We start from the raw sequence: 27,254 nt of genomic DNA on the forward strand, positions 1-27,254 counted from the left end.
TGCACGGCCCCACCCACACAGGCCTAGCCTGTGGCGTTTCCCTGGCAGTTGGGCACCTGCCTTGGGCAAAATCTGGGTAAACATTTGTCATGGTCCTATTTGCACCTGTGCAGGGTCCACCCCCCCGTTCTGAGACCTGATTATGGCCACAGGGGAAGCAGTGCTTAGGAGGGGTCATGCAAAGCGCAGGGTCACCCGGGGGGCCATGAAGGGCCAGGGATGCCCATCACCCAGAGAGCCCCCCAGTGCAGGCGGGTACCCGCGGGCCTCTCCAGCCGCCCTCTCTGGAAGGAGGACATCTTTACCAGAGCTCTTACTGCAACGAGAACAAGATCGTTTATTCATCTTCTGATTAAAAACCAAGGCTCTTCCCTCGCTACAACCGCAGCTGGGACCAGGGCCCTTCCGCCGCCGCGTCACAGTAGGGCGTTAAGAACGCTGGGCGGGGCCACAATGTTACGCTTCTGCGTCACCACACCCGCCCCAGCGCCACCCCCCTCTGCGCACGTTCCTCCCGCGTGAGACGGCTGCTGATTGGGCGCGGGGCCGCCGAGCGGCTATTGGCTGGGAGCAGAGCAGGAGGAGGCGGGGCTAGGGCGGGCCGATCCCCTGCAGTGTCGGGCTGCTCCCGTCACCCCCCGCGGCAGCAGAAGGGCGGGGCTTGGTTGGCGGCTTTCCCCCGGCAGGGGGCGCGAGGGGCTGGTGCGGCGTGGGGGGAAGGGCGTGTCGTGTGCAACACCCCCCCCCACTCGCGCGCGGACCCTATTGATGGGGGAGGGGTCGGGGTCTGCCCCTGCCCCTGCCCCTGCCCCTGCCCCTGCCCGGGAGGTCTCCCTGTGCACAGAGATGGGGCAGGGGCTTGGCCAGGCCCCAACGCGCTCTTGGTATTATGGGCCCCTGCAGCCCATTATGGGAAAGGAAGATGAGAGTTTTGGAGCAACCAGGGGCTGTTTTGGGGCAGGGCAGGCAGTGAGAGTAGCTGTGGGCGGTGCCCCTCACTACCCCAGGGACAGGCCAGAGCCACTCCCTCAAAACATGGAGAACAGCAGTAGCAGTTGCCTGAGGAAAGCACCTGCTTCAGTGGCAAAAGATTGGGGGGAGGAATGGATGGCCTGGTCAGAGGAGGAGGCGGAGCTGGGGGGACATGGATGGATCCCGGACACTTGTGTTTTGAAGATTTATTTTTAATTTTGTTCCTAGGTCACACTTCAGCGTGTGTCAAGATGCCCTCAGCCTCTGAGCCACCGAGTGCCCCAAATGAAGCTCCCAAGGAAAGGGGCTGTCGGAGCCCGGGACTCCGGGGCGTGCAAACCACCACCCTGTTCCGTGCTGTGAACCCCGAGCTCTTCATTAAACCTGTAAGACACTTACTCAGAGACTGTTTCAAGAGGCGCTTCTGACTTGAGCTTTAATAACTGCTCTGTTTACAAGAGCATGCTAAAAATACTTTTTCTCTGAGCACTTGACATTGCTTTGTGTAAACATAGCTTTAATTTCCCCCTGTATATTGTTGGACTTTTTGTATCTGATCCCAGTAAGGTCAGAGGAACTCCATAAGGATGTTGGCATCCTGAGAGTCAATATTTTCAGTAACAGGGAGCCTCCCTTCTCCGTTTTTAACAGGGTAAAGAAAAGGGGTTCTGAGGTTTTTAAAGTTTTAAGAAAATGTTTATTTTTAAAATAGGGGGGTTTGGGTTCCTTAAATTTAGGCCCTTTTATTTTTTAAAGGCCTCCATGCTAGCACATGTTCCCACTTCTCTTTACAAAACTTTTAGAACCAGTTAGCACACATATTTAGGCTTTACCTTTCTCTTAGGTGATTATCACCAAACAAAATACAGCTGGCAGACAGCAGTGGGTAGCCAAGCAGCAGGTTTTGCTGATCTGGTACATCCCATTACATGGTGTTGGCACCAGCCTCTGCAATGCTAGCAAGCTTTGGAAGGCTGTGCAGAAAGGAGAGGCTGTTATCTTCTGGTACCAATTATAGATGCCCCCCCCCCCCCCGCAGGCAGTTAATACATGAAAAGCAGTAGCTTTGAAACAAAAAAAATGGCTGGAAAAATATCCAAGAGATGTTTGCCTATTATTTCTAATACAGCATTATAAAACAATCTCATTAAAGTAATGTGGAAAATTACTTTAAATGTACATTTGTATGGGTTCCTGACATAACTGGAAGATGTCAGTGGATGTTCTTTGTTGTAATATTTGCTTTAGCAGTTAAGTAGATGATATTCTGTTTATGTTTATCTACATAGTCCAGCAACATTAATGAGGTTGCACATTCTCTGGTGCATTCAGTGAAGCATAGGATGCGGCAATAATTTATAAGTGTTTTTGCAAGGGAAAAAAGTAAAAACTTGTTTGAGAGGATCAGACTTCTTGTGCCAATGGTATCCAGATTGAGCATGTTATCAACTGGTCTTGTCACTTAGGAATTCAGCTTTCTGTTGATCCATGACACAGTATATGTGATCCACACTGGGGCCTCATGAAGGGGATGGGAAGGAATGTTTTAGTTTCTTTTAACTAGGTAGCATTTTATAGGAAAATATTTTAATCCCTGGAAAAAGTCGAGCCTGTCGTCTTTTTGAAGGGAATTGCTTAAGTATCAAAAGGGCACGAGTACTAATATCCTTAAAGTTTACTGGTCACTTTGCAGGTCAGGTGTTAAGAATTTGATGTACATGATAAATAAAACAACCCCAGTTTTGACTAAAGTTTGTGTTTTAACTGCTTTTTTTTTTTTTTAAACAGAACAAACCTGTAATGGCATTTGGACTCATAACAATCACACTGTGTGTGGCCTACATTGGTTACTTGCATACAACACAAGAGAATAAAAAGGACCTCTATGAGGCTATTGACAGTGAAGGAACCAGGTCTATGAGAAGGAAAACTTCCAAGTGGGATTAAAGAACTGATAACTAACAGGACAAACATTAATAAACTGACTGGCAGTAAACTTTCCAAATCTATTGATCTGAATCAGTTTTATAAGTCGGTATCCTGAGTGCTTTTTCCCTATTCAGTTCTTAAAATAATGAATAAATGATTCTTTTGAAATTTAATCCACTTTAAGTTGCGTTATGATTATGAAATACCATGTGTATACCTATAAATTATATATAAGTTATGCACAGTATTAAAAGTATTGTTAAGAACCATTGTCTCTGATGCTTAGAATTTGTGTTAGGAAGAAGCATAATTAACATGTGAAAACTGGTCTTTAAATGCCTTTAAATTTCTGTCATAGCAAGATGAGTTGAACCATAATTTCCGTTGAAAATAATGACAGGCTTTTAATTCAAGGCATACTGTTTGTGGCGAAAAGGTAATAGATATGATCTGCAAAAATTGGCATTTTTAGTATTGCAACTACCTAGTTTTAAACAAGCAAAACATTTGACAAATGTATTTTAAAATATTTGGTAAGATACTGACAAAAATATTTCTGTTGACTTCTAGTGAAAAAAGCTGTGAGAACAAATACTTTAGAAAAAATAAGAATCCATTCAAAGCTAGCTTGAAAAACATTTATGTTTACAATTTAATGCAAGTCATTGGAATCAAGATGATCTAAGTAAAGGACATTCTAAAATCACAGGATACTTTATTAATATGAAGATAGATTAAATGTTATACACAGAAACTTAAATACATTTTTAAATAACTTCACCAGCAAAATGATGTTAATATTAAAGATGAACAGTCAAGAGTTCAAAATCAGATGTTAGAATTGAGTTTGTCCAATCATAATCTGGACCCAATTGGTCATAGATAGCTCTGGCTGGGTCTGTGAGTATGCCTTGATCCTTCCTCTTGAATATAGCAATGAATCCATTTGAGTGCTAGGAGTCTGATAAAGAGCATGCTGATGCACTCTTTCTTCTGCCTTCTCTGAGAGCTATATTATGGCCAGAATAATTTCTTGTCTCCTTCCAGACCTCCCTGAGTTGCCTGTCTTTATACCTCCTCCAGGCCTGCAAACTTGTCATGGCAACCACATCTGTTGTTGGTAGAGGTGATCACCTTGCACAGTTTCCATCTGAGTTCTAAACAGCAGAAAGGACCAAGTGAATTCCCTGGTGCTTGCCTAGCCCACAGAGTGGCCCAGCTGGCACAGCCTCACCATGTTGTCCAAGGCAGTGAGGGCTACCTTGCCTCCTGCTTCACTCCTGTTTCATGTAAGGTCTGTGGGAGGGTATTCCTTGCCAGAGTGCATTTGCTGTTCCCCTGCCCTACAAGCCTCCAGCTGCCTTCAATATACCAGCCATGGTGGCTGCATACTATTAAGCTGGTAGCCAAGTGCTATTTATTTCTTCACCCTTATGTTCTTTCTTGTTCTGTTATCTTGTTACCTCATGTCTCCCCACAGAGTTCTCAAGGGTGTTATTCTTAGCTTGGGGGGGCAAAATGTGCCGGGGGGGCTGGATGCGGCCTGCCAAGGTCATTCTATCTGGCCTGCGGGGCCCCTAAAAAATTTAGAAAATGAATATTTATCTGCCCCGACTGCCTGCTATGCGGTCCTTGATGGCTTGCCAAAACTCAGTAAGTGGTCCTCTGCCCGAAATAATTGCCCAACCCTGCCTTAGCTCCTTGGACTTCTTTGGCACTCAGTGGGTGTGTCTACAGAAGACATTTACTGCAGAGTAGACTAGCTCTGCAGTAAACATTGCGTGTCTACATGTGCAGTCCTATTAGGCTCCAGGAAACTAATTAAATACAAGCACTATCCTGCTGTGGTGTTTTTTACTCCACAGCATTGCACATGTAGACATACAATGCAGCTGGATGGAGTACAAGGGTGCTTCAGTGCAGGGGCTGCTTGCCGACTAGCCTCACTGAAGCACACTTGTACCCCACAAAGCCCCTTCACAGCATGTTCAGCCATGTCAGAGCAGCCCCAGGCTAACAGGCTGACCCCCTAGATCCTCTGCCAGCTGGGGCTTCTCCAACCTGGCTGAGTGTGCTACAGTACCAGGTATACATATAAATGCAGCACCCGTGAGCAATGAACTCTGGTACAGTATGCACCAGAATTTATTGCTGCATATTAACAGCATGTGTAGACATACCCAATGCCCACTATTCTCCATTTGGCATCGACTGCTGGGCATTATTTTGAATCTGACTTCTACCCGTGCTTTTTTGTTGTTTGTCTCATGAGTTCGGTTGGGCCTTGACTTTGTGGGTCCCCCTCTGTGATCTTTACCTCTGGGTGAACCTTGGCCTATGCTCTCCTTTTTAGCCTTGTCTGTGTTGGTTTCCCAGATCCTCCTTGGGCTTCTTGCATCAGTATACTATTGCTTCACTACCTAGCAACTTGATTTATCTCTTCGCTTGTCAGTCTCAGTTTTCTCCTCTTACTCTGCCTCCTCATCAGATCTATTTCCCCTTTCACATCAGGTACTTTCTCCCTTCAACCTACCTCCTTCCTTAGCACCTTATTTTATCTCAGTCTCTTCTTCTGATTACCCAGTGGTTTCTAGTTCCCAGTCCTGTGTCGCTCTTTGGCCTTTGGCCCCAGTCTCCTTGTGAAGCCAGTCATAGTCCCGAATCCCAGCACCCCCTCCCCTTTTCCCCCATCTCCTTCACTTCCTCAATCCCAGGATCCTTGTTCTGTAATATTGTCCCTCAATCTTTACTGGTCTGGCTTCTTTTCTGTCTGTACTCAAATGAAGCAGCTTCCTTCTCCATGCTCTATAGCAGGGGCGGGCAATTATTTTGGGCGGAGGGCCACTTACTGAGTTTTGGCAAGCCATCAAGGGCTGCATGACAGGCAGCCCAGGGCAGATTAATATTAATTTTCTAATTTTTTTAGGGGCCCTGCAGGCCAGATATAATGGTGGCAGCCCGCATCCGGCCCATGGGCTGCATTTTGTCTACCCCTGCTCTATAGCCCCAGCAGGAGGGTCCATGAGAAGACTCCCAGATCTGTCTGGCCTGGGGCTAATCAGATCCACCCCACATCAACCAAGTGCAACAATTACAGGGGAAGTCCTGTTCCACTCCAGCCTGGAGTGTGCCCAACATGAACAGAATCTTTGGGAATTTGCTTGCTAATAACTATTAAATATCTACTGAGCATGTGCAAACTTATTTTCCAAAACATGGCAACTTGGCCAAATGTGGGTAAACTTTTAACAGGGATGGCAAAAGGCACATCTCCGATGGAGTCTGCATGCCTCAGCCAAAATCAAAGTGTCTGCTGCAAAGCATAGAGGCACTAAAGCATTCAATAAAGGTCACCAGGATTTGTAAAATAGGGAAGAACCATGTTTTTCCTAGCTTCATCTTCAGGAACAGATGAACAATTTTGGCTGAATATTTTTCAACTTGAAGTAGGCAGTCCGTTTGAATTTAAACCCAGATAATTGACGTATTATAAAATGTACTGCTGAGGGGAAAAAAATCCTATAAGAGATGCTCTAGTCCTAGGGAGCAAAAACATCTCGAACAGGCTTGCAGTTGAGCGACCAAACTTTCTAACCTTTCTGACCACAAACCAAAATCTTGCCATAGCACAGAGGTGCTTTTTGACACACAACCCTCTGAGCCAGTGATTTGTGCAGAACATGATTTAGCACCAAGAGCTAAATAAATAAATAAATAATAGAAAATAATAAATGAAAATGGAGAGAGAGGATGTTTTTATTTAACTAACTGCAAGTCCAAGTATGATTGTGTTAGGGGGGAGCTTGTCTGAGAAGGTTACTTGGTGGTGGTGTCCATTGACTGAAATTAGAACTAATTAGCTAAGCAAAACCAAACACTGTAGATTGAAGGAATGTTCAGCCTTGCTTTTATTTTTTCAGATAAGGTTCATCCTTCTTTACTCTTAGCAATTACTTTAAGAAGAAATCCCTTAATAATACACAGATAATATACAGAAAATGGAGGAAACAGGACAAATACAAAACAGATAAGCTGTATCCAGATGGGTGTAGATGTTTGGTTCCCTGGGGACAAGTAGCAGCAGAGCACTTTGTGCCATAGCTACTTGACCCTGGGGAATGCCCCTGCCACACATGCTTTGGCATGTGGCAAATTATCCTGGGAGCAGTAGGGGAGGCTGGGGCCAGCATTGTGCTGGCCCCACAGCAGCTGTATCTGGGGCGTCCCAGGGCTGCAGCTGTGGTGATCCGACTGCATGGAACCCGGCTGACAGCCAGAGTGCAGCTCCAGGCAACCCAGCTCCACTTTTCAGCCACATGCGCTGCCTGTGCATGCACTGCTTTGTGGGCTTTTTCTGCATTATTTTTTACCCTTGGGTAGCCAGGTTTTTTAAAAAATCCATTGAAAAAAAATGGAGCAGCACATGCATGGGCAGCGCCCCACTGCAGTACAGAGAACAGCTGACAGCGTGGCATGTGGCACTGCAGATGTGTTTGCAGTACCACATACTGCTCGGCCGCGCTCATCTGGATGCAACCACAGGCCGCGCACACACATTCAGGCAAGTGTGCTTGCAGCAGCTCAAATAGCAACAGCACAAATTTGTGCTGGAGCTTTGTGCCTCAGTACGCATGCCTGAACGTGCACTTTGGGGCAAATTGTGCCACTTGGGGCAAACTGACCCTGCCGCGCTTCTCCCAGATCTTCAGCCAGGGGCACCAGAGGCTGGGAAACTTGTGCTGGCTCCAGCAGTAAAGAAAGCTGCCCTAGGGAGCAGCTCTGGTGAGCTTCTGAGACTGGGCCAATTGGTATCTGCGGATGCTAGCCCCTTGCGTCAGCTGGACTGCTGCAGCAGCCCTGACCTAGAGTGGCCCCTGCACCCCCTACCCACTGCAGCAGTCTGGCAGTGGGGCCTGATGCCTGGCTGTGACCTGCTGCCACCTAAGATACCATTCGCCCCCTTGAATCTGTAGCCCCATGGCTGTATGCCTGCCAGATCCAGATGACATAGCTGTCTGGGCTGTGATATGGGCACTGTAGCATACAGTGAAAGCAAGAGCTGGCCTGGTTCTGCCTGAAGGCACATGCCAGTAGGCTAGGCCAGGTCAGCTCCATGTGGCACAGGTGGCACTGGGTCTCTGCCGGTAGTGGGCCATGAGCACCCTGATGGCCCGCTGCTGCTGTGGTGGGGGCTGTGTGCCATGCCAGCGGGCAGGCAGGTAGGGGACCCACACCTCCTGAGCAGCCCCCCACACCCAGAGTCCCCCCCACCCACACAGTCCATGCCACTCCCACAGTTCCCCACATCCCTGCTTATCTGGGACAGAGCCTAGGTCTATCCACTGCTGTATGTGCCTTGTGCCGCTTTTTCCCAGTGTGGGATTTAGGATTTAATTGATACTATGATTTCCTGGTATCACAATGAGTCCGTGCAGAACATTTTTTCATTCCTAGTGTGCCTATTGTGGCATCTCAAACTGCTTTGAAGCACAGCAACAGGCACATGCTCACTCATCTGGACGTGGCCATATAGTGGATTGATGGGCAATATAAGAATAGTGTTGTCAGTCATCAAATGTTAAATATCCGATTCCTATAAAAACAGCATGCACACTGAGATTAATACAGGCTAATTCTAGAATGACAAAATAGGTACACTCACCACTCCCCAGCACAGCTGCTTGTACATGTATTGGGGGCAAGAAAATAGCATCAGTGCATTTTAGTTTCCTCATTTTTCTGTAGCTTTCCTTCTCAGTGATAGTAAGAGAAGTTAACAGGAAAATTAGTTAGCCTGGCAGGAACTATAAATCAAAATGATTTTTTACGTGGAGACTTTTTTCAGATGGCAGGCCTCCCATTCTTATTAGCAGTGGTGACATTTCTGTTCACCAAAACCACTGCAAGCCAAACCTATAAACAAAAGCCGCTACTACATACTTAAAAAACCCCTTTAAGCTTGGTGTCAATTGAAAGTATTGACATTCTTTAAATAATGAATGAAAAGTCTGCTGAGATGCTGGTCTAACACCAGACATGAACCAAAGTGCTTTTGTGAGCAAAGCTTGTCCTGCCTAGTAACAGTTGCTAGGTAGGAGATTGTTTTAAGACAGCAAAAGGTCAGATAATGAAGCTTTTCTCATCATCTGTCTGCATCACGGGAATGAGCTCCTCAGCATTTGTGTTCCTAACCTGCAGGCGAATCTTTTAGATACCCTAAAAAATAATGGTGGATGATTCTATGTTTTTACTGACCAGCACATTTTCTGTGGAAGAAGTAAACCTTCTTTTACTGGCAGCAATGAGGCCTGATTTTATTCCAACTAGAATATAATTCTGACATTTAAGTAACTTCCTTAATTAGATAAAACTACTTGAATACAGACATGATTAGGAATCCAGATTTAAACTCTTTTGTTTGCTGTGCCGTTTGTTCAAAAATTATACCACCACCTCCTTCTCCTGCCACCTTTGAACGGATTCGGGAATATAAGCCTTACAAAACACGGTTTTATACGCACCGGGATATATTGGGTAAGTTTGTTTCCAAATTGTTCATTTGTAATTCTAGAATCAGGAATATGCAAATTGTAGCTCTCTACACCTACTCTCAACATTCACAAGACATTTACAGCTTAAGTCTGATGGCCTTTCTTGGTTGCTCAGAGGAAAATATACTTACTTATGAATACATATACAGGCAGTCCTCGGACTTATGACACAAATGGTTCCTGAAAACTGCATCTTAAGTCATAACATTGTAACTCAGAACCAATTTTCTCATAAAAAAAAATGTTATTATGGGGGATTGGTTCCTGAGCGAAGGCCCCATACCCTATTTTCACTAGAAATACCCCAGAATTTTGTGCTTGATCAATTATAGATGAGTAATATCGCTACAGTAATGTATTTATATTGTAAATATCAATCATCTTGATTTGGAAGGACTTCTTTGAGGTGACTTTGCTGGACTCTTCGAAAGGCTCTTGGTTGGACTTTTTGAAGAGTTCTTGGCTGGCGTCTTCTCAGGAGCCTTGGCTGCAGGTTTTTCTGGAGTCTTGTCTGCTTTCTTAAAGAAAGTGTCCAAGGAAGTTTGAACAGATGTTCGCTGGTGTGGCTTGGTAGCAGATCCAGCGTTGTAAATTCGAAACTGATGTCAGAAAGTTGAAACGGTGTCAATTTATAAACATTGTAACCGTGAAACGTTGTAACTTGAAGCATTGTAAGTCGAGGACTGCCTGTAAATACGCTATAACAAATAACTATTTTTTTCAAGTAAACAGCAGTAACTGAAGGTGTTTAAGATCTGCCCACTGTAAAGAACAAGAGAAAGCTACCTATATACATGTTTGAAAATTGTTGGTAAGGCTCAAGTGGATGGAGAAGAATCATATTTGGATCATACTGTCCTTTCACCTTGCAGTGGGATCCACCCAGGATCCTTTATACCTACACAAATCCTAGTGGAGCCTGCTTCTAAGTCTTTGTTCTGTATCTGGACCTTAGCTTAATACCTTGATAGCTTGAGAGAAAAATAATAATGGTGTTAGAGACTACCTCATGATGACTATGGACACCGTGGTCACAACGATGTTGAGTATAATTGTTTTCAATTAATATTTAAACAAAGTTACAAGCTTTGCTATGGAAAGTTCATAAGCAAGATTCTGCCAGAATAACTCAAGATAGTACTGTACTCTCACATAAGACTCTCTCTAAGTTTCTAATTAAATTATCTATAATACTTCAATAATCATTTAAAAATTGGAAGAAAATATATGTTAATTTGTTAGTATTAATAGCAACAGTTAGAAATATACCAACAAATTAAGCTGGTATATGCCTTATTGTCGTAAATATTCTGAACAGTGATTTTACATATTATAGGAGTTATGCTTTCTATATTCAATCATGACTTACAAAAAGTAATTGCATAAAGCTTGGTGTACTTATTTTTTAAACTAATACGAAGACTTATTTCAAGTATCAAGTATGTGTTCAGTGCTCTACAGGAGCTGTGGGTGATGCAGACATTAAGACATTTTAAGGACTGTCTTAAAATACTCTATTTTGAAGTATTTTCCTCTCCTTTTCTTTTTAAATTAATCTATTACTCAATGTATTCACTCTTTTAATTTTCTTTATTTTCCTGATGTAAATTAATTCTCTCTCAGAAAAAAAATTTAGGAATATATCCATAAAAGCTTTGAGACCACATTTATTCAACTGAGGTGGGGAAAATGTCTAAATTTGTAACCTCCTGATACTGTCACAGTGTGTGCCTAAGGTATCTCACCATGGCTCCAGAGGTGTGAGCTCAAGCTCTGCTCTGGATTTGTACCTGGTTGCCCCAGTCAATGCAATGGTAAATGAATATCTGCTTGTCTGGGCTGGGAAATGAAAGTAGCTTCATGTGATAATTCCTTTTCCTCTATTTTTATTAAGATCTAATGATCTTTCAGTTGTTGAACCACTTGCCTAGGAAGTGAGAGACCTGGATTCAGAGCTACTTTCAGTTTAAGAGGTTTCATATGCTGTCACCTCCAGGAGAGTCTCCTAACCACTGCACTTTTTACCTGCCCAGAACATGAGTGGTGATGTTTTGGAGCTGTAGATATATTTATCCTGTTCAATGTAAAATGCATAAGCAGTCATGGGAACAAGAACCAGATCTCAGATTCTTTCTCAGATTCCTCCCCTCTGGATGAGTGCCATAGCCAGTGGGCTATAGACTCATGCTCCTCTCTCTAGCCCAATTAATCTGGGATTATTTTCTGAACAGCTGCACAGCTTCAGTTCTGCTTAAGCATTGCTGTAGGCATTGAAGTCCTTTACTGGATCAAGACTTAAGCCCTTGAGTTTAAAGCACTGCATACACCATGGCACTTATAGCACTATGTATAATTACATGTATGTGATAATAAGTGAAGTGAGGATTCACGTTTGTGTACCATTTCTATTTGAACAGTGAATAAAGCAAACGGTCAGAAACAGTTTACAATTTTCTTTACACATGTAGCATGTTGTTCATGATCCATTTATTTCATAAACATAGAAATTGGAGCAGAGCTTCAGCAACAACAACATGAAAAAAAGGAGTTAGAAATACAAGAACGGCTTGAAAAACTGAAGAAGGACCTCCAGCTTGTGGTAAATAAAGTTATACCACTGTCAGTCCAGGTTGATGAGTCCTTTCAAGTCTTTTGAATGTTTATCATAATGTGGTTATTATGGATTAAGTCCTTTGAGCTCAAATCACATAGTCTTGATTGAATCATTTATTTTTTGGAGTTTGTGTGTTTTGACCAACTACAAATGCCTATTTATATAATTGGCAATAATGGATGTTTATACACATGATCTGGGAGTGGGGGAGGGAGATGCACTTTAATTAGAGCAGCTCTGAGAGTCGCTCTAATTAAAGTGCCTGAAGCATCTTGTGCATCAGCAACCCTACACTTAGAGATGGTGGTATGGTCACTTTAACTAAAGCTCGTTCAATGAGTCTTTTAGACGCTGGAGTCTTTTGGAAAGCAGTAATTAGCACGCTCCAGGAGACTCAATTAATTGAGCCTGCTCCAACGCAGTGTGCTCCAACGCAGTGTAATTACAACATGTTGGAGCAGCCTTGCTGCTCGTGTATAGGCACTCAATAAGTCCAGAACGGGTGTCAAACTCATCTGGCTCCACAGGCCAGAGGAAGGTCCCTGACAGTCCTCTGGCCTGACAGTGCGGGTCAGATGGGGCCAACCCCACCATGTTGCATGCCACATCTATGGCACCAGGTTGAGCCTGAATGATACATACAGTATGTGCCAGCCTCACTCCAGGGCTTGCCCTACATGTGGTGTGGACTGGACCCGGTGCTGCACACAGCATAGGGGCTGAGCCAGAGCATGGGCTGCAATGTAGTGCCGTACCAGACTGGCCCTGTGCTGGCTCCAGTGCCAGTCCAAATGGGGTCCCAGGTCACCCATGCACAGTGGAGCCCACATGCAGGGCTGTGGCAAGTTGCTGTATGCAGCCAATGCCCCGGATGGATCCCTTGTGCTGCATGCAGTGCTGGGTCAGCCCATGTGCCACATGCAGAGCATGGGCTGGGACTGGCATCTGCCTCATATAGCTTGGAGGGTCAGTCCAGAAACCTGCAGGCCAGGTTGTATGGCTCCACTTAGTGGATCTGACCCATGTACCATATGTTTGACATTCCTAGTCTAAAATTGTTGCTGCACAAATAGCAAGTCCTGCCCCAAACAGTCAAAGCAAAACTCCCACTAATTTCACTGCAGCTAAGAGTAAGCTGTGCATTCATAAACTGCTTGCGGTGCATGCTCAACAAGGCACATTTCTAAAAATATTCCAACACCTGTATGTTAACATTATGAAGAGTAAGTTTATATTTGCTTAAATATTTGTATCTGAAATGCACCGTGGCCACAGTATCAGCATTTGCCAGCTTTTGTCCAGGCTGTACTATGTGAGATACTGGGAGTGCCCTATAACTTAAAATACTTCATGGATGTATTATCTTAACTCCACTATATGGGTAGTAGTGTTAACAAATAACATTTTGACAGTGATCACTGTATGTCTGTTTTTGAAAGAACAATGACAAATTTTGTCCAATGGGACAAACTCATGAGGCATTTCATCTCTTTATTTCGAATTATTGCACTCTATTTTTTAAATGGAAAACAATAGAGTTATTGATGATATAACATCTGGTCCTTTTCCTTTAGCTAACTGTTTGAATTATGACCTTTCTTAAAGGCTGAGATACAAAAAGAAGATGCATTGGAAAAAGCCCTTGAGGGAGCAGCAGATGAACACAATGAATTTGTAGAATACCTTAAAAAAAGGCACGAACAGCAATTAAAGGTTGGGAGTCATTACTTTTGTTTTTAATATACCAAATATTTTACTGTAGAAATGTACAAGTGTATAACTGATTTATTTTATTAACTATATATATACAGGGTGCCTAGTATATGGGCAAATGGTCAAATTAAAGCGAGTTACTAGCCAGGACACAGAGGAGGATTTACTATGGTTTAACTTTCATTTACCATAGGGTAAACATGACTGGGCAGTTAGTGCACATCAGTTTTTACAGAGTAAGTCCCCAGCATCCTGTTAACATACTTTAACCATCTGCCCATGCCCTTACTGCATGTTAAAAAAAAAGTATTTATGTTTCTGTATGCCCTTCTCAGTTCAGCTGGGGTCTGACATCTGCTGTTGGGTGAGAGAATTTGCCTTGGACTATTGGGTTTAGACGTACTAAATTTTTTGGTTCTGCCTGAACACATACTTGGGCTTTTTTGGTGGGGAGGAGGAACGGGTGGGATTTTTGGGTAGTGTTTTGTACTTTTCTTTTTATCGTATGAAACCTGGTTGCTTTCTAACAGATGTGCAGTAGGGCACCAGTTTAGAAAATGACTTTAAAGCATATGATTAAATCATTTTTGCAGTCAGCGCAACAGTTAAACATGGGCTCAGTTTTAAGTACAGTTTTACATTCTTTGTCATGGAAGCTCAGGTGTTTAACTTGTTTGTTGAGCTGGGGCCTAAGTGAGTTAAAAGAGGAAACATCTGAAAGTATGTTACTATAAAAACATTTATAAATTGAACAGGAAAACTGCAATATTTTATTGTATAGAAACTCGATTTCATTTATGCGTGTTACTATTGACCTAAGTTCCAATGACAAAAATTTATATAAAGGGAAACAACTACAAACAGTGATTAAGTTTCTACAACATCCTGTTCTATATTCTATAAGTATATTCTGTGTATTCTATTTGTTTTATATATTGATGCTATTAGTCCTTAAACTATTGTCAGCATTGTAGTACCTGCACACCTCCAGCTAACGCATTAAGCAGCATTACTCTCACACACACACTGCTATATACCTATATACAGAAGGTCAAAGAAATCATCCTGGTATTTGAAATAGAAAGTGGTGAGATTTACAATATCCCTCAGTTCCTCTGGGAATTTATTCTGTAGTCCTGAGCTGTGCTCCAAGATGTCTCTTGCTTTTGCAAAATCTCAGAATTCCTAATATTTGACAATTCATTTATTTGCCATCAGTTTATTAAGTATTTTTGATAGACCTTAGTGTACAAGACAAGAAGATGAACTGTTTTATACAATGAGTTATGGCTGTTTTCTTTCAGTGATATATTGAAATGCTGTTTTCCCTCTGAGTTTTATAGGTGTGGGTGGGGGCTTAATGAGAGATTAAAAAATACTTTGTTGCCCACTATTTAAAACTACTTTTAAGGAAACAGAGTTGCAAACAAGAAAAGTTATGAAGCAGTATCTGGAAGATGAACTGAAGAGGGAATCTGAAGCTGCAGAACAGCGCATGGCTCACAAACTTCAACGCGTCCAGATGGAATGTGCTCTGGAAAAGATGCAAGCTGTAGCTGAAGCCAGAAGACAGGAAAGGGAGGCTGCACTGAAAGAAATGGCCAAACAGCAAAAGTATTCTTGACATTTTCTATAGTTCAACAGTTTGTTCATTTTTATAAAGATAAACAAAAATGTATGCCTCAAGTTACTAAAACACTCTGTGTAGGGTTTTCTATGGTGTCCATTGTCAAAATAACTAAACACTAATATTCTAATAGTACATTCTATCTCTAGAATGGACACAAAGCATACAGATGGATATATAACTAAGGACAATGATGTGAAGACATACATGTTTCTCAGGCACCAAGGACAGAATGATATTTCACCTAGTGGACAATCAGGCTGCATCCAGACGAACGTGGCCATTTGTTTCCCCAGGGACAAGTAGCATCAGCATACCTTGAATCACTGCTATTTGTCCAAGGGGAATGCCTATGCCATGCACACTCTGGAGCATGGCAGGTTACACCAGGTGGGATAGGGGAGGCTGGGGCAGGCAACTGTGCTGACCCCAGCAGCCTTACCTGGGGTACTGGGAGCCTCAGGGAACTGCAGCTGCAGCACTCCTGCAGCTGGGAGCCTGACCAGCAGCCGGAGTGTGGCTCTGGCTGGACAGGCTCTGGTTTTGGGCTGCACACACTGCTGCCACATGTACCACCCCCCTTTTTCTGGTGTGGATTTTTTGACCCTGGGAGATCACTATTTTTTGGAGTCAACCTGCCACCCCCCTGCCCACACTGCAAGGTTTCAGTGCGAGGCATGCCTGTAAGTGCAGTTGTGTGGTGCCACAGACGGGTCTGCTGCGCTACATACCGCACATCCATGCTTGTCTGGATGCAGCCCCAAAGTTCAGCTTGCAATCAATTCTGAGTTACCTGACTAAAGTGTAGAAGCAATTCTGTTACCCACTCTGGGACTATAAATGGCCATGTAGAATTTTAGTCTTACTATTGTCTTGCTGATTTCATGTAAATTCACTTAATTTAGAAGTACAACAGTATTTTGCTTCTAATTGCCAGTACCACAAACTTATCGTAGGGTCTGAAAGTTAAGGGTTTTTTTCGTGGTACACAGATCACCACTAGAAATTAATTTTACAAGCCAGCTCAGCTCTCAGTTACATTTGTGCAAAACCCATTTTTTTCATTTGAATGAAATGGAATTTGACAGGTGAAAGTGAGGGCAAATTCTGCCTTTACTTAATTAAGCTAATATTGACTCATCGTGTTCCTTCTCCAATGAGATGAGAATAGTAAAATGTACTTTTGTCACCAAAACCAACAGAAATAACTCTGACAGTTCAGAGCACAGATCTGTTATGACAGAATGTTCCCTTCTCAACAGGTTTTCCAAATAGAGCCATATTTTGTTATGCTATATTATTTAAAATTTTCATTTTCACTATGAAAACAAGGCCCCATCCCGTAGAACTTTCTTATGCAGATAGCACCCCTACACCAATGTAGCTACCCTCTTCTGATTCTCCTGAGCAAAATGCCTATGCAGCCTACTGAATATTAAAAGTTCTCCATAAAGTAGAACAGGTGATAGACACAAAAATGTTGTCTGCCATACAAAGGAGAATATTTCCCCCTTACAGCCTTTTTGATTCTGCTTATTCCTATCATTCTTCTACTTTGTGTTATAATTTTACTTGTATTTGTAGTTGCATAAGACACGTTAGCATTGCACAGTGCTACAGTACTTATTTTTTTTTAACAATCTTTAATAATATATCTTGTTTATAGAAAGCACATGGAGCAGCTCCATGAAGCTAAGATATTGGCTAAAGAAGTGTATCAGAAGAAGTTTGATCAATTAACAAAAGAAAAACAGTATGAAATGAATATTGCTTTGGACATATCACAAAAGGAGAATCAGGAGAACACTGAAAAGCAGCTCAGAGAAGCAAAAGCAGAACATCAGGTTAAACTAGAAGAAACACTGCTCGAACAGAAAGAAGCAGAAGCTCAAATACAGACTCTGAACCAACAACTAGAAAACATGACAGTTTGGAAAAACAGCCTGGAAGCTGAAATAGCAGACACAAGACAAGCTTTTCAGAAATATATTGATGTTACGTTTCCTCAGCTGTCTCCAGGACAAGCAGATTTTATCCTGCCGTTCCGAAAGACAACTGATTACACTGATCAAGAAAAGGGAGCTAAGCCTTGTGATGAAGAATCTATGGCCTGTCCTAAGATGGGTGTAAGATTTACTGTAACGACAGGCCAGTATCACAAGTAGGGAATGATGAAGAATAAAGCCATTTCTGTGCACTGCATGATAACTGTGTGGTTGTAGGAAAAGCCAAAAAGAAAAGTAAGCACTACTATTATTGAATGACTAATGGATGAGCCAAACTCAGGAATGATTCATGAATAGTCATTCCCACAAATAATATAGCTAAGATTGCACCTTAACTTATAATCACTTATTTTCACTTATGTATACATTCACAAAAATTGTTCTTTTTAAGCTGAAATGTCATACTGTTCATTTCATACTTTTAAGTGGTAAGAAAATCTATTCAGCTACTTTTTGTGATCAAGAAAAGTTTAATTATACTCAGATGAGTGCAGACACACTTTAAGAAGTGCAAGAGAATAAAAACAAGTGCATCTTGGGCATGGATTGCTGAAGGGACAAGTGCTTGCATTTCTCAGTCATGTGCTCTTCTGCCTGAAAATGTGCAGAATTCTCCTGAAGTGGAGCTCCACTCAGCTGTTGCTTGCTGGCATTTCTGGGTTTGGGTCCAGAGCTGTTGTGTTTTGCTGTACTCTCTCTAGAGTCTGAGGGTGTCCAACTGAAAGCTGGTACTTCTCAAAGCAGCTTTATCATCCTCAGATGCTTCCAGGTGGCAGTCAGTCAAAGACAGACGGCTTCAGGCCACCAAAAGGTATGGACTGGAGAAGTGGTGGTAAGGTCAGTTAGGTGCTTCATAGATCACCTACACACATCTATAGATCTTGGGAAACCTCTAGATTTGATAGCCCACACACAACTGGTGGCCCACAGGCCACATGTGACCTCCAAGGAGTTAAGTTGCAACCCCTGGGTTCATGCTTGGCCACTGCTCCCCCCATGGTTCTGACTCCATCAGCAGCTGAAGTCTCTGGGCTCCCACTCCCTCCTCTGGCTGCCATTTCCTGCTTCCACCCCAGGGAGTGGGGCAGTTTGGTGTGCTGTGCAGTGAGTTGAGGGTGAGTCCGGGGCTGCATAAAGAGGTTGAAAATCAGGGCCACATTGGAGGCCAAGATCAGGCCCCCACAGTGCAGCACTTGTGGGGACACCAAGCGCAGTGGTGAGAAAGTGCCCAATGCAGAGGGTGTGCAAAGAGGATCTATAAAATAACAGAATGGTAGAAAGAAGGACTGGAAGGGACCTATAAGATCATCAAGTCCGGTCCCATGGTCCATGTGGCACACAGCTTCATGGACCACGGCTTGCTCAGTACAGTTTGTGTTGCATATGGCTCTTGGGGTGTGTAGCCCTCAATGGCTTAGAAGTTGTACAGCCCTGACCTAACACTCTGTTCCTTTCTGTTCCTGATTAAAGGAGGCAATTCTCCCAATCAACACTCAGTTTCCTGTCCGTAATATCAAAACACCCCCATATGGCCCTAATTGCATTTGTGTATACATGTAACTCCAAAATGGCTCTCAACTTTAAAACACTGCATTGCACACATCTTATTCTCCATTCGGAATAATCACTTAGCTAAGTCTGACTTTTTTCTGTCTATGGATAGCACTAGCCTCCTGTGTTGCTTCCACTACTAACATATCCATTCACCTGTATCTTGTAACCCATCACAGATTTGCTTCTGCATGTACACAATATAGAAATTCCATTAGGGTTTTTTATCTGCAGTACTCTGGAAAAATTATGCAATTTTTTATCTCAGCTGAAATATTGATCTTTTCATAGTCATCGGTCATGTGGACCTGGCTTCTTTAGCTTAAAGAAGAGAAGATTGAGAGGGAACTTGATAGCGGCTTGCTGCTATATAAGAGAATTGCATCAGGAGCTTGGTGAACAGCTGTTCACTAAGGTACCCCTGGGGAAGACCAGGACCAGTGGATACAAGCTCCTGGAAGGCCACTTCTGGCTTAATACCAGGAAAAACTCTGTCCCAGTCAGGGTGTCCAGACTGTGGAATAAACTCCCTCCAGAGGTGGTGTAGTCACCTACCCTGGAGGTTTTCAAGAGGAGACTAGACAGTCACCTTGCTAGGGTCACCTAACCCCAGTTGTCCTCCTGCCTCGAGCGGCGGGGGCTGGACCCGATGATCTGCAAGGTCCCTTCCAGCCCCTAAGAATCTATGAATCTATGTAGACGAAAAAAGATTGGTACTAATTTGCTCTGAACTAAATTACCAAATAGATTATGAAATGTTTTTGTTTGAAAAACTAGTACAGTAAAGGTTGGATACTTTCAATATAAGTATGTAACCCAGGTGGCAGCCCAATAGCTGCCACCCCTGCCCAATATCAGGGATGGTGGGTGTGGTGAGAGTGAGGCAGGGCTTCGGCCAGCACCAATTTACTTTCCAGCTGGCCCCTGCTCCCCAGAACCACAGGTAGGGTAACTGGCAGCTTTCAGCCACTGCTGAGATGCTACCACAAGGAAGCAAGGTGCTCACTCCCAGCAGCTCCAACGGCTTTCCCAATAAGCGACAGACTGCAACAGGTTAAGCTCTTCTGGTCTGCAACAATCAAATTGTATCAAACCCCAACCCTGCAAAGAGGCTGAGGGATGACCCTCTGTGGCAACAAAAAATACAAGCAACAGAGTAGGCTCCTGCAGCAATCATCATGACCAAAGCACAAAGCTCAGGGACTCCATCCGATGGCAATCAGTTGCAGAATAAGGGACAGGACTGAGTCCCCTCTGGGGCAGGCAGAGGCAGAGGGTCAGCAGCACAGGCACCTCCCAGGGGTCGTTGTTCTAAACCCCTGCTCCAGATGACTGGCTGGGCACCCCACACACCTTGCAGGTCACCAGTCCCGCTCCAAACACCAGCCTGCGCCCCGAGCTCCCAGGGACCCTTGTCCTAGCAATCTGCTGCTCCTCAGGATCCCAGTGCCTTGCCTGCTGCTGTCCCGCTTCCCCGGGGAAGGTAAGGGATTTCCTCAACTCACCGGCCCAGCTCCCTGCTCCGGATAAGGATGCCGCCTGGGCTCCTGGCTGCTGTCTCTTCTCCGCAGTGGAGTGGGGGACCGGCTGCCACTCCTAGCCTCCGGGACGCCTGACACGTCCAACACACTGCGATGGGGCCTTGGGGCACCAGCTCCCTGCCCCAAGCCCTGGCCACGACTCCCTCTCTGCTGCAGGGCTGGAGGCATGGCCGACTGCTGCTGCCTTCTCCTCCCAGGGCCTTCGAGGCTCTTCAGAGGGGTCTCTCTGCTCCCTCTGCTGGGTCAGCTCACCCAGCTCTTCTTAGGCCTCCTGCATCATTCCCTGGAGTCACTGTCAGCAGCCCCCACACCAGTTGGGCTGCTGCTTTTATCCCCTCTGGCAGTCCCTCCCTGGCTTGCAAACCAGCCAACCAGGGCTCAGGTGGCTGGCCCCCAACCCCGGCCATCCCCCTTCCATGTGAATGAGGGGACTGAAAACCCCTTCTTTCGATTGGCTTCTCCTTTTCCACAGGGCAGGGCTCTGTGCTGGGGAGAAAAGGGCTCTACCTATTTGCTGTTGATCTCCCCTGATGCGTTTGTAGGCAGCCACCAGGTCCCCCCTCAGCCTCCTCTTGCTGAGGCTGAACAGGTTCAGGTCCCTCAGTCTCTCCTCATAGGGCCTGTCCTGCTGCCCTCTCACCAAGCGGGTGGGCCTCCTCTGAACCCTCTCCAGGCTGGCCACAACCTTTTTAAAGTGCGGCGCCCAGTACTGGACACAGTACTCCAATTGCGGCCTGACCAAAGTCGCATAGAGGGGGGGTACCACCTCTCTGGACCAGCTTGAGATGCACCTTTGGATGCATGACAAGGTATGGCTGGCCTTGCTGACTGCAGCCTGACATTGGCGGCTCATGTTCACCTTGGAGTCAATAATGACTCCAAGATCCCTTTCTACCTCTGTGTTTTCAAGAGGGGAACTCCCCAGCCTGTGTGTACGCTGTGGATTCCTTCTCCCAAGGTGCAGCACCCTGCATTTGTCTACGTTGAACCCCATCCTATTCTCATCTGCCCACCGTTGCAGTCTGTCTAAATCTAGTTGCAGCCTCTCTCTCCCTTCAAGTGTGCCTACCTCGCCCCACATCTTAGTGTCATCAGCAAACTTGGACAGCGTGCTTTCCACCCCCTCGTCCAAGTCACTGATGAAGATGTTAAACAGTGCGGGCCTGAGCACTGAGCCCTGGGGTACCCCACTGCTCACGTCTTGCCAGGTTGAGTACAACCCGTTCACCACTACTCTCTGGGTGCGCTCCATCAGCCAATTTTTTACCCATCCAACTGTGTAGGCATCAATGCCACAGTCGCCTTATTTATTGATGAGAATGGGGTGAGAGACAGTTTGGACCAGCAAGTTTGCTTACTCATTATATTTCCTGAATGAGTAGAGCAAGCTACAGGATCTGATGGATGATGAGATCAGCAGTGTAACTAAATATTTGTTTTTCTCTTGGAACAAGCATCGTTCGTGACAGAGAGATTAAGTGTAGCCAAAATTAAATGTTGCCACTTCAAAATTAAGTGTTAATTTGGAAGACTGACTTTGGCAAAAAAATAACTTTTTACTATTTATGTTCTAACTCTTTTATTTATTATTATTAACATGAAAAACAAATTTCTGTCTGGTGGTGCTCTAATCTCACATCTAAGCCAAAACCAGAACTGGGAGCTATAACACACTTGACAGTTCAAGAGACAGCTGCATGGCTAGTTCGTTCATGAGGGACACCTCGTTTTCCATTCTGCTTAGTTAGCAGAGTCCGTGTATATGATAAATGAGTTTAAATTAAATCAGGGTTCTATACTAACAACCTGAATGAAGTGCGTATGGTAGATCCTTCATCGTTATACTGAAAGCTCAGGCTGTGACTGTCTCCCAAGCAGAACAGTTTGTTGCTTCTAGACACCCTGAAATGAAGGCTTGAGATAGAAGAGGACTATGAGAACTAGTTTCTGGTTTTGCCCTGGAAAACTCAACTAAAGTCAGTCAAGTTTCTTGGTATAAATTGGCTGCAACCCAAGTATGGCCACTGGATTGGCTTCTGACTACAAGACCAAAACTGGTTTCACTGTTGGCTGGTGACACTCGAGATGGATTCTTCATATTGTTGTCAAGTTAGCCCCAATGATCCAAAAGGTACTTTGCTGTAGTAACTGTAACCCTGCATTAAGTCTCAATTCAGTGCCTCTGCAGCAGGTACCACGGCAAAGTTGTTGAAGATGCTGAATGACACATGATTCCTAGCCAACTGTGCAAAGCACCCAAATTAAACCACAACCGTCTTTTTCTGTTTGGCTTCTGTATCAGGGTATATATATACAAAATCCAGCTTGTACTAGCTCTGAGTGGCTGGGTCCCAGTTTGTCACACTGGAGTGTCTCATGCCATTCCCCATGTACGAGTGGTCTGTAAAGTCTTACACTAAAAACTATTCCCACTAATATACTCCAGACTAGCTTCTATCTTTTTACTACATGAGCAAAGGCAAGAATTACTGTGCTTGAAGTTGGTGGGAGAACACAAGGTGATAGGCTAGAATATTGCTATGGGCCAGGGAATTTCCTTTTTCCCCAGGTGAGCTGAGGGGGTTGTTTGTTAATCTGCCTAATCTTTTGCAGTCTGTGGAATGCTGCTGGGGAATCTTCTCTAGCATTAATGAGATGAAATACCAGATGCACTAATGGACAGGCCTGGTTCACAGAACCAGAGGAATCAAATATATCCAGGGAATCCTTTCCAGAAAAAGTTCCTCATTAAGAAAATTCTTGTCCTCATGTGTTTTGTTCTTTCAGTATGATACAGACCACCCATGCACTATGGGGAAGCACATAAAATGGTACTCTAAAATCATACTTATTCTATTTTGGGTCAGTATTGGTGCTCTTAGATAATGATGGCAGTCCCTTGAAGTCAAATATAAGTTTGTCCCAGCTGTTATCTACATGTCCTCTGGTGACTTCAGTGCAATTCTTGAAAAACAAAGCTGGCTACAGACTGAATAGGTGAAAGGAGGGAATGACATTGCCATCTGTGCTTGTAACTGAGCCGCTCAAGCCTTCTTCATTTTTCTCCATGCTGTTTCACTTTCTACTCATGCTTTTTCAGAACTGGCCGCAGCAGATTTTATTGCAGCCTGCCAGATTTTTCTGTTTGAAGAAACAGATTGCCCATTGTCCTCAGGAATCGGAAGTTGGCATACAAAATGTGCTAACTTCTTGTGGTCACAATTTGCTGACAAATACTACTAAATGACTTGGAGCAACAATTTGTTGGCAAGAGGACTTCCTTGTTTTGCATTATGGATTCAACCTACTGATGTTAAATTGGCTAGTGAACTGAAAGCTATGGCAAAACTTGTATTTCCTTTGGAAGGCTGTATCAAAATTTGTCTAAATCTTCACATATAAAACATGATGAATCTATATGTAAAGATTTACAATAAAATAGCATTTAGCAGTCTAAAATGTTTCGAAATATGTAGTTGTGATGGTCCAGGAATTATGCGGAAAAGGAAGAATGCCTTGTATTCAAAACTTTGTCTAACTTTATTCCAGCCATGCAGTTAGTCCAATAAAAACTTTGTAATCTACTATATGGCAGTTTGGGGCTCCAAAAAAACAATTTGCAAAACAAGCACCGACAAGCCTCCTTTCTGTAACTTCTTTAGATTGATATAGTAGTCTAGATTCTAGACTCTAAAATATAAACTTATAACATGGTTTTGCAAATCACATAAAAAGACTAAGAAACTACTTGAAAGAATGACCAGCTGGAGGAAGGGAAATGAGCAAATGTGTGTGGATGCATGCTCCCAATTGCTATTGCTAAATTCCGCTTAAGTGAAATATTCTACTAGGTTATCCAAGAATCCTAGGTTGAACTTGCCACTGGAGAACTGCAAAAATATACTATGATTTTGCAGTAATAATTAGATCATCTGATATGGTACATGAAAAATTTTGATCCTTGTGTGCAGTCTAAAAACTACCTCTTCTTCCAGAGGGACTAGTGACTTTACTGACTGCATATCTCTCAGGTCTGTGAAGGTAACCTAAGCTCTTTTCTCATCAAGATTGTGTTATGCAAAACTACTGTGTTTGTATACTTGATGGTTCAGAGTCAACCCCTGTTGTACTTTCATTGAAGAGCATGAAGGCTCAGATGCTGTTCCTAGCATTGTCTGGGATTGCTGTCATCTGCATGTCTCCAGAGAGTTCATGAAAAGAAGTTGAAGAGACAGGTAATGCAATTTTTGTCTCACTCTGTCCAGTAGTGAAGTGAGTTTAGATGGTGCTAGCACATAAGAAGAATACTCCCTCTTTTTAAAATTATTAGAACAATCTTTTTTGCATTTTTAGTTACACCACAATATACTAGAGGAGTGTGGCATATAACACTATCTTGTAGACAAAAAAGAGGCAAAAGAATTCAGACTCTTTAAAAACTGGCAGTGAGCACCAGGAGAGACTCTGTAAGCTGTTTCTACTCTAAAGACTCTTTGCTGCTTCTTATTCCCAAATAAAACAAGTGTCAGTAGATTGCTTTTTGTGCATCATGTCAATACAAGGGTGGGGCTGATTTTCTTTTAGGCAAACTGACTTACCTTTAGTGTAGAGCGAGCACATTACTTTTGAGTATCTCAGTCTCACCTCAAACTTTCCTCAAAGCCTTATTAGGATAATGCATTTCATCTGTCTACAGCTCTCTGGCAAAATGTACACTGATTACCTCAAACACTAACACAGGATATATTCACATTTCTTTTCTGTCCCACTTCCTGTAATTTGTTCTCTGTGCACCAAATCTTTAAGCTGCACTAATGAATAGCTATTGGAAATAATTAAGCAATACATGGCCCCTGCCAAGGTGAAACTTGTTGACAGTGCACGATTTATTGTAATAGACACCATTCCCTGGGGATCACATGTTTATTAATATTTCTCCTATACTGTAATGGTCTCAGAGAGATTGAATGTTCAACATTGCTTTGTGTTGTAATAAACTGGGGATTAAACTTAAGTGTGGAAATGGACCAGAGCTATAATAAGTACTCACTAGTGCGTCTTTTATGAGAATGTAAACAGTATTACTAGTGCATCTTTCAGTGAACTATATGAAGCAAAGCAGACCATAAGCTCTGCAGAAAGTCTGAAAGGCAGGATGTTAGCCTAAAGATTCATAGAATCATAGAGAGGTAGGGCTGGAAAGGACCTTCAAAGGTTATCTAGTCCAACTCCTGCCTGAGGCAGGATCCTCCCTATCCAAACCATCCCATACAAACCATAATTTAAACTCAACATGAGCCTACGGTCACCTGACATAACACAAACCTAACACCATAACCTGCCACAGGTAAAGCAGGGAACCACAGAAGCCAACATCCTTCTATGAAATGTTGTCAATATATGCTCAAGAGATCCCAGGTACAGGGTAGAGCAGGGTGAGCAATTATTTGGGCTGAAGGGTTACTTAAGGAGTTTTGGTAAGCTGTTTGGGGGCAGGAGCAATTGGGCCCATCTGACCCGCACCTACCAGACAGAGCAGGTGGATGGGTGAGCAGGTGGGTGGTGTCTTTATGGAGACCAGTCCAAGACCCCATGAACAGGATACACTTGGCCAGTAGGATGGGATGGGGCTGCTGGGGGGTGGGAGCAATGTCTGGGAGTAGAACAGGCAGGTTGGGCCAGGATCATGGGGTGTTGACAGCACGGGGCTGGGGCAGACTATGATCCATTCCCCTCATGCCCCTGCCCGCAGGCCCGGTGCCTGTTAAAGGGACATGCGGGGAGCAGGTCATAACTCTGCCCCAGACCCTGGCCCTGCATTACCCTGCACTGTACCTGCATGGCTGTTGGTGGCCCGGCAGCACAGGGCAGCCCAATGGATCATGCCTGGATTAGGCTGCCCTCCCTGCACTGCTGGACCAAGCTGCTCCACAGCTGCACTATGCTGGGGCTATCCATGCGCACTAGGACAGTGCAAAGCTTCAGCAGCTGATTGAATTTGGAGGAGATTTGGCCGCTAAATCTCTGAGTTCGGATCAAATCAGGAGACCCATTCAGAGGTCTGAATTGAATCAGAAGCCTCCAAATTGATTTGGAGAGGTCCGGAGATTCGGAAAGCTTGCAGTTTTTTTTATACGAGTTTTGCTTTCAATAGTTTGAGGTGCACTTTCACAGGAACCCCTGCACCTATCTCCTTGAAACTTCGCAGGCTTCATGCCCTCAGAAGGGGCTACCATCCCTACTGTTTTCATCTGAATCTGCAAAAAAAGGACAAAGTTATATGTATTTTACTGATTCTCCATTATAGTCTGTATCTGGGCAAGGAATAGCCCTGTTCCTTTGCTGCTACAGAGTTGCCAGTGCGGGAGAAAGTCAGGTCAGGGACCGGGCAAGGATAATTACTTAATAGGCACAGTTGGGAGAGGGATCACACCAGAGGGGAATTTCGCCTGATTAAGGGCCAGTGACTATTAAAGACCAGGGCCGGGGGCTATTCTTTGCCCCTGGGCTCACAGTGTGAGAAGAATCTGTGAGGAAAGCCAGGAGTGGATCGTCAATCAGACCATCTGACCGTGTGAAGGTAACCTTGGTGGCTGGTGAAACAAAGAGGTGAAAGGGGAGAGATACTTACTGGGTTGATCCTCACACGGAGAGATGGTCCCACGGAGGAAGAATCTGCTGATACCTACAAGCAGGGCCATAACCAGGAGGGGTGAATTGGGGTGACTGCCTCAGGCCCCACACTTTTGG

General features: G+C 44.1%; 2 protein-coding genes across 4 annotated transcripts; both read left to right on the top strand.

Annotated features, from left to right (window-relative positions):
* The first annotated feature begins 576 nt into the window (after positions 1-576).
* Positions 577-3,074, top strand: SMIM8 (small integral membrane protein 8). Of its 3 annotated transcripts, none has more exons than XM_090036217.1 (3): positions 577-702; positions 1,201-1,358; positions 2,761-3,074. In XM_090036217.1, the coding sequence occupies exons 2-3, from the start codon at positions 1,224-1,226 to the stop codon at positions 2,917-2,919; spliced, it is 294 nt and encodes a 97-aa protein (XP_089892343.1). In that variant the 5' UTR covers positions 577-702; positions 1,201-1,223; the 3' UTR covers positions 2,920-3,074. The 3 variants fall into 3 exon arrangements, with proteins under 3 accessions (XP_089892343.1, XP_089892353.1, XP_089892332.1); XM_090036227.1 differs by lacking the exon at positions 577-702 and adding an exon at positions 716-884; XM_090036206.1 differs by lacking the exon at positions 577-702 and having other exon boundaries at positions 891-1,358.
* Positions 3,075-8,285: 5,211 nt separating this feature from the next.
* On the top strand, positions 8,286-17,571 carry C1H6orf163 (chromosome 1 C6orf163 homolog). The gene is made up of 5 exons (XM_090025873.1): positions 8,286-9,435; positions 11,957-12,051; positions 13,672-13,779; positions 15,191-15,393; positions 17,073-17,571. The coding sequence occupies exons 1-5, from the start codon at positions 9,288-9,290 to the stop codon at positions 17,569-17,571; spliced, it is 1,053 nt and encodes a 350-aa protein (XP_089881999.1). The 5' UTR covers positions 8,286-9,287.
* Positions 17,572-27,254: the final 9,683 nt, after the last annotated feature.

This window comes from Crocodylus siamensis, chromosome 1 (assembly GCF_052110815.1).
Source record: "Crocodylus siamensis isolate JL-2025a chromosome 1, ASM5211081v1, whole genome shotgun sequence".
NCBI classification, from domain to species: domain Eukaryota; kingdom Metazoa; phylum Chordata; order Crocodylia; family Crocodylidae; genus Crocodylus; species Crocodylus siamensis.